Genomic DNA, 10,975 nt, shown 5'->3' with positions numbered 1-10,975 from the left:
TCTCTTTAAACTAGTTCTCTCTGTCATTTTGCTTCAGCATTAAAATGCTAACAAGTATATGTTCTGTGGAGAGCTTTTGGGGCCACTTCTAGAAACTTAGCAGAAATTTGACATTGGGTCAGGACAAGTAAGCTCAGGCAGGGATTTGACTTTGGGCTAGGACAGGGAAGTAAGCTCAGATAAGAATGTTTACATTTGGGCTAATACAAAGTTCAAGGCAAACTCGTGGCAAAATGTGCCAATCCTTTTATCTTGGTCATCCTGATAAGTCCCTGGAAAGAGTCATCACAAGACTTTGTTTATTGCCTTATTTGTTCCTTGACTATTTGTTCCTTGACTGTTTATTGCCTTGTTTGTTCTTTAACCTAGAACTCACCTTATTTTTTGCATGTACTTAAAATGGTATAAAAGCGGGGGGGGGGGGGGGGGGGGGGGGGGGAGGGGCGGGGAAATAAACCCACTTTAGCCTTGGCACTGCCTGGAGTCATGTTATAGTTTTGTCTAATTGTTTTTTTTTTTTTCTTTTTAATCCTTGCTCCCTCGCTTGAGACCCAGTTGACTGACTGAGCTGGCTTGGTCAATGTTGACCTTGACAAGTGGCTAATTCACACTTCTCCAGAGTGCATGTGTGTGCATGCATACAGACAAAAGCAATAAAAACACTAAAAACTACAACAGAGCTGTCATACCAGAGAGCTCAAGGATGAAGGTAGTCCTAAAACATACTTACCTAGTTAATAAGGCTAACACATCTTGTGGTTGATAGTCTAAAGATGCTATACAAATTTCTTAGCCCACTAGACAGACAAATTCACTAAAAATGTGGCTTATGAGTAAGACACTTGTCAAAGAGTCATTCAACCCACCCAAAGGGGGCATGACCTATATACTGAGAAGCACTGTTCTAGGGGGGTCTGATGCCTTCTGGCCTCATCTAACACTGCAGACATATATGCAGGTAAAACACTCATACACATAGAATAAAGATAAATATTTTTTTCTTTTAAAGAGACTTTGTTTTTAAATTGTTCAGAATGCTACATGTGATGGAAGGCTGTCAAGGATCAGGGGTCTACTGTTGGGAAGCCTCGTGTGACAGAACCAGTAGGAGCAGCTATTTAGTACTACGTACGAAAAGTTAAATTTTAACAATTATACTGCAACTTACCCTTCAAATGTAAAAAGTTCACCAAAATATTGTATATGAAAGTGTCCAGAGGGGCAGGGTAAAGGTGGGCTTCCTTTTAATCCCAATACTCAGGAGACAGAGGTAGGTGGCTCTCCAGTGTGGCCAGCCTGGTCTTCATAGTGAGTTCCAAGCCAAAATAAAAACTAACATCCAGAGGTTGGCCTAGGTCACTGGTTGTTTTGTTGTTGTCAATGGTAGTGTTTTGCTTATTTCGTCTCATTTGGAGCGTCTTCTGTAATACAATCTGACCCGCAATTTCTGATCTTGCTTCTGCTTCCTCAGTGTTGGGCTTACATGTAAGCTTGGGTGTTAAAACACTTTTAGAGGTATATAATTGGGGGGGGGGGAGCTACATTGAAGCATCTTTCAGAAACATCAGCAGACCCAGCCAAAGACTTAACACAGCTCTCCCCACCCCCAAATTTTTTAGATGTCCTTTGGAATTCCCTAGAAAATTCAGACAGGGGGCTTGCATGGGGGTCTGTTCAGAAACACTAATAACTGACCAATGCCAGGATCAATTTCTAGTATAGGAGCTTTCTGAAGCACTAAGGTGGCTCTCCCCATGGACAGATGGCTGGCCAAGGAGCAGACTGTCCTCACTTCAGTTCAGGGAACACTGGACTGAAGCAGTTGTGCTGTCCAGATGCCCCTGCAGTTGCTGTAACAGAGGCCGGCTCCCCTGAGAACACAAGAATACAATGCAATGATGGCAGTGTTGGCCAGAGTCTCCTACAGGTAATTTTATGTAAGAGGCTGAGAGAACTCCTCTTAAGACCATACACCAAGAATTGTGACTAGTTTCTTTTTGCATTTAGTCCTTTTTGTTTTGCCACCTTGGGGGGTGGCGAGGGAGAGTGAGTTTCCAATGTAGCTGAGGCTACCCTGAAACTATGTAACCTAGCCTGGCTGGCTGTAAACTAAACCCTTGATCTTCCCACCTCTCCTTCCTAAACACTGGGACTATAGCATGCAGCACCACACCTGTTTTTCCTCCTTGGTATCACTATAAGAAATCTGTAGTTTGGGTACAAATGACTTCAGTATATTTTAATTCTACTTGATTTGACTCATAAAAGCACCAGTAGGCCTCCTGGCTTCTAGTGCTTTAGAAACTTGAACCCAAGAACTTGAAGGAATGTGAGAATACTAGGCAGTTTAGGTATTGTGAAAAATCAGGAAAATAATTAGATCCATTTAGATTTCAAACCCTTGACTTGTAATAAAAGGAGTCTTCATGCGCTAATTTAGTTTCTAATAGCAAGTAAGTGTTGGAGAGGAAAATCTGTTCATCACAGCTCGGAATACACAGCAAGAAATCAGCAGCAGCAGCAAGCATGAACGAACGAGGCTGACTCAAGCCTCCCTGACTGTAAACCAGGGAGACTACAAGCCTAAGCCTGAGAAGCTCTTCTGTCTGTCAGTCAGTACTATGCAAAACCTCTCAGGCACTCAAAATTTCAACAGTCGCCTGGAGTCTTCACTCCCCAGGCCAGACTCCTCAGTGGCTTTGGGACCTCCTCTCTACTATCGCTAGCCAGCCTCAGGGCCTTTGTAAAGGAATGACCCTGACTGTCCCAACAAGGCAAAGAGTCTGCCCTCTCAGCTCCCTGCAGTCCACATTTCTTCCACTCTCCCCGTTTAACACTGCAGGCCATTTGTCACTCCCGCCATGTCTGCACTGTCCTTGGCACCCACTAGTGCCAACTACATCACAGATGATGCATGAACTGTGGTGCAGTGGCTGCACACCACACTGAGAGCCACGACAGTCCTGTGTCAGCAACATGAAGGCTTCTCGAAGGAAACAGCAGTCATGAGACAAGAGCATCATGGCTGGACATGGCAGTAGCCTGTCAACCGCCCCATGTGAAAACAGAAAACCCCGTAGAAACTGGGCTTGTTTCAGATTTACTGGGCCCATAGATACCAAAAGGATGGGTGCCCTGTCCCCGCTTCTCCTGGATTGGCAGCACCCTCAAACAGGACAGGAGATGATCTAAAGTCACACAATGTGTGAGGACCAAGAAAAACTTCTTTCTGAAGAGGCTCAGCAGGTTGTGTTCAGGACACCCTGAGCAGGGGAGGGAGGTGTGGCTCACTAAGAGAAACATGAATGGAAACCAACCTGGGGACAGAATATACCCATCACTGGAAGCCGGTAAACGTACTTTATTTTTGAAAAACCAATGATCAACAGTAGCTTCACTGGGACAACGTACTGGCAGCAGGGTAGGGCAATTCTTCACACTGTGACACTCTAACAGTGACACTTCCTAGCCGGGTATGTATGCATGTACCATTTTGAATTTAAAACCACAACTGAGGTTTAAAGAATGTAAGTTCTTAAAAATGGCATCCTCATAGAAATGTTCTTTTAGATAAGCTTCAACGTATGAACAGCAAAAGCAGATGTGAACAGTAGCACATCATGAGAGTACCATACAAAAGCACAAGTTTAGGCACTTTATCAAAGAAAACCACTTAGAAATACTATAGATGAGAGTCCACTCCTACGAAGACTCTGCTGGTCCCTCCTCACCAACTCACAGCTGTCGGGCTATGGAGACCATGAGCCCTCAGCTGCAGCACCCTTCTTTTCTCACATGGGGCGCAACAGCATTCCCTCTACCACCACAGGAAGACTGGGAGACAAAGGATCCCCTGAACTGACGAGGAGGAGGAGAGCCATGTGAAATGACTCCTTAGGACTTCTGGATGGCACTGTCTTGTGAATCTGCACATTCTGCATGAGTTTGCTGTCCAGATGCTGGGCGTGCAGCACTGCTCATACGGCACACTTATCTTCACTCACTGAATGATCACTGCCTGCCTCAGTCAAGCCAAAGGTTCTCGAGGCTTCTCTGACTTGAGCTTGTAACACACAGACACAACAGGCCATGGACCACAGCAGGTGCAGTGAAGAGGGAGTGGTACTCTGCGGGTGTCAAGGACTCACAAGATGTACGAGGTACAAAACAGCTATCAAGTTTCCAAGTCAGGTGATGCCACAGTAAGCATGACTTGCCAGTCCACTACCAATCATAAATCCTGCCTTCACATGTGAAGCCTTTTATACAGTAACTGTGATACTGACCAGAGGGTCACACACAGACTCTTTCTAGAGGACATGAGAATGTCATCTGTTATGCAGTTTCCTGCACCCACCTGCCCCACCAGTCTGCAAGGGGGGAAGCTTGCCACCTGCTAGAGGTCTTCTTTCCTGCTCCCAGCTCGATTGTCTTCCTTGGACGCCCGTGGTTTGGGATCTCCCTCCTTCTTTTTACCCTTCTCTGGCTTTGTTTTGTTTTTCTCCTTGCTTCCTCCCCCTTTGCCAGGGTACATCTGTCCCTCTAGAGTGACTTCAGCACACCTGTCTTGATTGACCAAAAAGTCCTTGATCTCCCAGGCATAGCTCCCATCCCGGAGCATGAAGATAGCACGGTCGTTTCCCACGATGAACCTAGATAGAGAAGCCACCAGTTAGCAACATAAGTGAGGTGCCTGGGATCAGAGAAGGCTGGGGTGCCTATATTTCAATTCCATCTAAATGCAAACACTATACTGTTCTGCCTTGGGCCAAGTGGCTGCTGACTTTAATGTTCACTGAGCTCTAAACAAGCATCCTGCTTAGATCAAGACAGAAGCAGCAGATGCTTGATGGTCCTGAAGCATCCATAAGTGATGCTGTGAAGAGATTATAAAAGGCAAACTCCTTAGGGAGCTGCAAGGGACACAGGTATGCTGCGGAGGGGAGAATCTCCATGCTTATCTTTAACACTTCCATCTATATTTTATGGTTTTTGTTTGTTTATTTCTTTCCTGATAAATGTTCCCACATAGCTCAGTATGACTTCATATGAGGATGATCTTCAACTTCAGATCCTCCTGACTTCGTCTCCCAAGTGCTGAGATTACAGGCATATGCCACTCACTATGCTCAGCCATTTTTTTTTTTATGTTCTGAAGTCTCAAACTGGTTTCATTGGACAAAAGGCTTTTGATAAGAAAGCTAAAAGCCACTAGCATGGAGCAAGTCCTACAAGACTCCTCCTCAGGGGCCCACAAAGATACCTGGGAAGCAGACAGAAATCCTAGCCAAGGTTAGAAACAAGCAGCTCAGCCTATCCCCATACACTAGTGCCCCGGAAGAAGAGAGCAACAGCATGGGTCTGGGTGACACATAAACGCATGCCCAGAAGGCATGAGGCCCTGTTCCTGAGCACAGCACATTTGTTCTCTTCAGCACAGACCATCAGACAGCAGTCCTCACCAAGACAGCTCATCGAGTCACAGAAGGCACGATGCTGCCCCTCTTTCTTACCATTTCCTTACTTCCTCCATTAAGATATCTGAAGACTTGAAATTTTGGAACTATTGTTAAACAGAAAAAGTAGGCTCTAAAAAAAGGAACCTCTGTTGGGTGGGTAGGGAGGTGAGGGTGAAAAGGAGGAGGAGGTGGTATAGGGTGGTGAATATGATTAAAAATATACTGTATAAAATATATAGAATCTTTCACATTTTAAGATTTCAAAATTTAAGATCATATGGTCTTTGAAAACAGACTTGTTCACATCAGTTATTAACCACCTGTAACAACGTATGGCAACATAGCTACACCATAAACTGAGGAGCTGTAACTCATTCATCCTTCAAAGAGACTAAGCAATACAATGTTTATTCTGATGAAGCAGAAGTTAAAGAGACAAAGACAAACCAAATTTCCAAGTACTGAGTTTGGTCAAAAAACAAACCAGTGTTTCAAGAAAAAACTTAAATAAAAGAACTCATATACAGGAAAGGTCCAAGGCCTGCGGGAAGACTACCAAAAAGAGACGCCTGCTTCAGCCCCAGAAAAGTCCCCAGCACACATCCAGGTGAGGTGGCACAAAGATTAATCCCAGTGCTAAACAAGAAGATATTTTTGAGTGTGAGGAGTGAGGCCAGCTAGACTAAATGGCCAAAGCTACAGCTAAAAATCCTATCTTAAAAAAAAAAAAAAGTCGGCCGGGTAGTGGTGGCGCACGCCTTTAATCCCAGCACTTGGGAGGCAGAAGCAGGCGGATTTCTGAGTTCAAGGCCAGCCTGGTCTACAGAGTGAGTTCCAGGACATCCAGGGCTACACAAAGAAACCCTGTCTTGAAAAACAAACAAACAAACAAAAACAAAACAAAAATCAAATGTAAACCCCAAATTCCCACAAAAATGACCTAGCATAGCTTGGGGTCTTTACCTCTGAACATCATAGTTGGCGTTGAACAGGCTACCCTGCCACAGGCTAGTGATTTCCTCTGTCTCCTTCTCAGTGGGGTTCCCTGAGATGGTGACAAACATCATCAGAGTCTTCCCTTTCTTTGTCATTTTCAAGATGCTCTCAGGTTTCCCTGGGTCTAGCTTTGAGAAGTCGATAGGTGCTGAGGGTCTCTTGTGTTCTGGAAGGTCTCCTTCTTCTATGTCATCATCTTTCTGTCAAGAGGGAGGCAAGCATTAACCTGTTATCAGAGATGCTCTTTGCACTTGTACAGACTCTGCCCAGGATGTCAGAAGCAGGAACACACCACCAAACCACTACACAAGATATCCCCCTTGAGAATACTTAGGGATCCTGTGTCACATAGGTTTCTACAATGCTTTTATTCTCAATTTAGATTATAAAACAGGCACATTCTGGTGTGGTTATAGATGCTACCTAGCAATGAAAATCAAATACACAGCCGGGCGGTGGTGGCGCATGCCTGTAATCCCAGCACTTGGGAGGCAGAGGCAGGCGGATTTCTGAGTTCGAGGCCAGCCTGGTCTACAGAGTGAGTTCCAGGACAGCCAGGGCTACACAGAGAAACCCTGTCTCGAAAAAACCAAACCAAAACAAAACCCAAACAAACAAACAAAAAAAGAAAATCAAATACGCATACAACAGATCTCAAATACAGGTATAATGGCTGAGGTCTGCACTCTCAGTGACTCCAAGTAATCTCAAGGAGAAAGAGAATTCAAGGCCAACTTAAGCAATTTAGCAGGATCTTAGCTACAAAACCACCTGGGGATATAGCTTAGTGGCAGAGCACATGCCCAGTATGTGTGAGACCTTGAGGCATATCTCCAACACCACTAAGACAATTTTCTTTTTTTAAAATAACAGATGACAGGCATAAAAGAAAGACGTATTATACAATCCCATTTATTTAAGGTATCAAGAACAGGTAAAACTAATGTGGGGTGACAGGAATTAGAATACTGATTGCTTCTGGGAGGATGTGAGATAGGTCTGACTGAAAAAGAACATGAAGAAACCTTCTGGTGTGATGGTCTGCAATCCCAGGACTCACTCAGTTCTGTATTTCAATAAAGTGTAGGTTCTCAGTTACAGTGCATTTCTAGCAACCCCTAGAGGTCCTGGGTCCTTGCTCTCAGCAGAGGAAAAACAAATTCCTCATGTTGCATCCTTAACAACCACAAGTCACTGCACGCAAATGTTCAACCCCAGGTGTTAGGCCTCTTCTATGTAGTGGTGTGTTCTGGCAATTCTGAAAACACCTTCTGTGAAGTCTAGGAAGGAGCAAAAGTGTAGAAACCTAAGGGTGACTATAGTAGATCCTTCACTTGGGGGACAATACGACATGGAAGCAGGAAGAGAGCCCCTTGTGGTTGCAGACTGGAATTGTAGGCAGACTGACTTGGTAGGTACCGGGATGAGTGGATAGATAAAAATATTAAGACATGGGTTTCTTGAAGAAAAGCCTAATCACTGTATGAAAAACAAAAGGTGAAGCCTTAAATATCTTTTTTGCCTCAGAAAGAAATGCTCATATAACACGTCAGAATGACATAGATGCCAACCTGAAGCAGTTCAAAGACCAAATCAGGAATATTATGAACGTTAAAATAATAATGAGGATTTATAATTCTCCAAGTCCATACTGACATAAAGAAAAAAGAATATCAATAAATAGCTAATAAATAGAATAACTAATAAAACAACTAATAAATGGAAATAATGTACACAACAAGCAGACAAACATCCCTGCAGGGCTGGTAAGTTGGCTCGGTGGCCAAGGTGCTTGCCTTGGCACACATGATGACCTGAGTTTAACATCCAGGGCCCACAAGGTGGAAGAAAAGAAATGACCACTGACACCCAACTTGTTGTCTGACCCTCACAGGCATGCTGAGGCACACAGATCTCTCCTAGACCCAAGTCACAAGTTTATGTGTATTAAATGCATGGAATGTTAATCTGTTGGTCTCTGTATCACGTACCCATGTATCCATGTCTCTCTAACTGTCTTCTAGCACACTCTCCTAGCCTGTCTAAAATCAAACCTTCTCCCTGAAACCTTCTGACATTTCCACACTTTCTCTTTATAAGAGCCAACCATTTTTGTTTCTGTTTACTATGGTTATTTCCTTCCCACTTGTTCTGACAGATGCTCATTTCTGCAACCTTCTCTTCTTCGGGGTCTGAGCATTGTTCATGGCTAGGCTTCTCACACGGTAAGGTTCTCATTTTGGCAGATTAAAAGGCATTATTTACTAAAGTCCAAAAAAAGACAGTCTGGAATTGAGAAAAGAATAGGGGATTCAGTCATACCCACTCAAATCTACTCTAAATTTTCTTTTTTGGGGTCTCACAAACTAGTTTGAAATTTACTATGTAGCCCAGGTTTAACTAAGGCTAGCCTCCTCCGCTAGTCTCTTAAGTGCTGGAATTACAACCATGCACTACCATGGCCCCACTCACTGCTCCAATTCTCTTGTTGGGTACAGACAGCATGAAAACAGGAATCCCCCCTTTTCAAGTCAAGTCCAGCAGGTGGATATTTTAAACTTATGCCCAAAAGTCTTTACCCCTTTCCAACAGTACACAGTTAGCTACAAGTTAAAACAGCATTGGAAACAAACCCTGAAAGTTCTCTTGCAGAAAGAGACAACCTGCCCAACGTTATAGTGAGTACAGCTGTATGTGTGTGATTCCTTTCCATGAGCTTCGCAAATCAAATACGACAGTACAATCAAGGGCTACAGTGTACTTTTGATCAGGAATTAGAACCTTTTGCACACCGCAAATGCAATCAAGTAACAGATCAGAATTCGGCCTCTCACAAAACAAGTTCACTACCTTCCCATCCGTGAAAAACCTGAGTTCCATATGAAATGCCTTAGCTCCCTCTACCATTAAAATAAATCCACCCACGAAATTACAAAAGTCCCAGCAGAAACATACATCAAAAGAAGTCGGAAACCTTCTATATTTGGAAGAATCTCTATCAAAGCTTAAAAAAAAGAAAAAGTTGAGAGACCACCTTTACAACACATTAACTCCAGAACAGGAAGGGGAAGAAGAGAACGTTCTTTAGGAGCGCTCGCTCCATGTTTACGGCTCACTGATCACCAAGATCAATGTAGAGACCACCGCGACACAGCAAGGAGAGCAGGGCTTGACTGGTGAGAGTCCAAGTCCTGACTGGAGTGGACCCATGGTTGTGGAGAAGCCATGGTTGTAGAGGACACTGGGCAAGAGGCCTGAGCCGTGGTGAAATGAAGGGAAACGCGGGAGACCAACGGGTACTGGGAGACATTTCAACAAGGACCCTAAGAGGGCAGGGAAGAGGGATCAGGGGACAGAAGTCCAAGAGGGTAAGGGTTAGAGAAAAGGGATCTATCTGTATGGGGAGATGCTCAGGAGTATGCGGGCGACACAGACCTCCCATTGCTCCAGAAGTCGCGCCATGTCGGCATCGTTGTAATCGCGGATGTCCTTCTTTTTCCGTGGAGGTGGGGTGGCCTCGCCGGGAGTATCGGCCGCGTAGGCTTCAGGAGGAGAGAGCAGCAGAAGGTCCGAGGCACAGAGAAACAGCAGAACCGCGCGCAGCCACCTGGAGGCAGCCATGTTAGCCGCACAGCGAAACGGACTGCCCAGCGTCACGTACACTGAGCCTGCGCAGACAGCGTGCGGAGTCTCCGCACCAAGGCCTCGCCTCCACCACACCCCCTGCCTTCCGAGCCAGTCCCTAGCGTGTTCTGTGCAGAACTAAACCCAGAACTCGACCCCGTCCCACCCTCGCGGACTCAAGTCCTAATGGCTCCGCCTCTCAGGCCTCCGCAGCCTACCGCACCCCGCCTCGTCCCGGTTCCTCCGGTCCTGATTTCATCCGGTAGCTCCGCCCCTCCCCTTGGCTCCACCCCACAACTGCCTTCCCTTGGGGCTTCCAACCTCAGGCTCCTCCCATCATCGAGCTTTTCACCACTTGACTCCGCCCCTCAGCTACGGTTTCCTGGCTCCGCTCCTAGTGTCCCGCCTCCCTACGAGACTCCGCCCCATAGCTCTGGGACCTCACCTGGCCGGGCACCAAGGGTTCCTCCCCCTGATCCCGCCCCTTGCCAGGCTCCGCCCCGAGAGCTCCTCCCCTCGATCTGGCCAAGCAATCTACTCTAGCTGGGTCCTGCCAGACTGCTTTTTCCGCTGTTTTGGGGTTTTGTTAGAAGTCAGCCCTTTTGTCTCTCATTCACTAGCTTGGTCCAAACGTTCCCTCAGGGCCTGCATAAACTGACAGAGTCCACGAAGCCTATTAAATGAATGAGAATGGAAGATATGCAAACTGCCTTGACCCTGAGGCCCTTTTCAGGGTGTGGACATTCAACCAAGCTCCCTAGTAATTTCCTGCCAGAACAAACCACCCTCTAAAAAGCTAAGAACAGCTAGGGCAACTTTTCTTGAAGGCTGTAAATATGGGATCCACTGTTATTCTGCTCCACAGATGATTTTCAACCCACCAGTCTTTCAATATC

General features: G+C 45.5%; 1 protein-coding gene across 1 annotated transcript; it reads right to left on the bottom strand.

Annotated features, from left to right (window-relative positions):
• Positions 1–3,346: 3,346 nt before the first annotated feature.
• Mesd (mesoderm development LRP chaperone) lies at positions 3,347–10,441 on the bottom strand. Its single transcript, XM_034501801.2, has 3 exons — positions 9,891–10,441; positions 6,423–6,655; positions 3,347–4,652 (listed from the first exon to the last, which is right to left on the bottom strand). Exons 1-3 carry the CDS (start codon positions 10,074–10,076, stop codon positions 4,397–4,399), a joined length of 675 nt encoding a protein of 224 aa, XP_034357692.1. The 5' UTR covers positions 10,077–10,441; the 3' UTR covers positions 3,347–4,396.
• Positions 10,442–10,975: the final 534 nt, after the last annotated feature.

Source organism: Arvicanthis niloticus, chromosome 1 (assembly GCF_011762505.2).
Source record: "Arvicanthis niloticus isolate mArvNil1 chromosome 1, mArvNil1.pat.X, whole genome shotgun sequence".
Taxonomy (NCBI): domain Eukaryota; kingdom Metazoa; phylum Chordata; class Mammalia; order Rodentia; family Muridae; genus Arvicanthis; species Arvicanthis niloticus.
The sequence above is the reverse complement of the archived record's forward strand: the minus strand, read 5'-3'. Positions and strand labels throughout refer to the sequence as shown.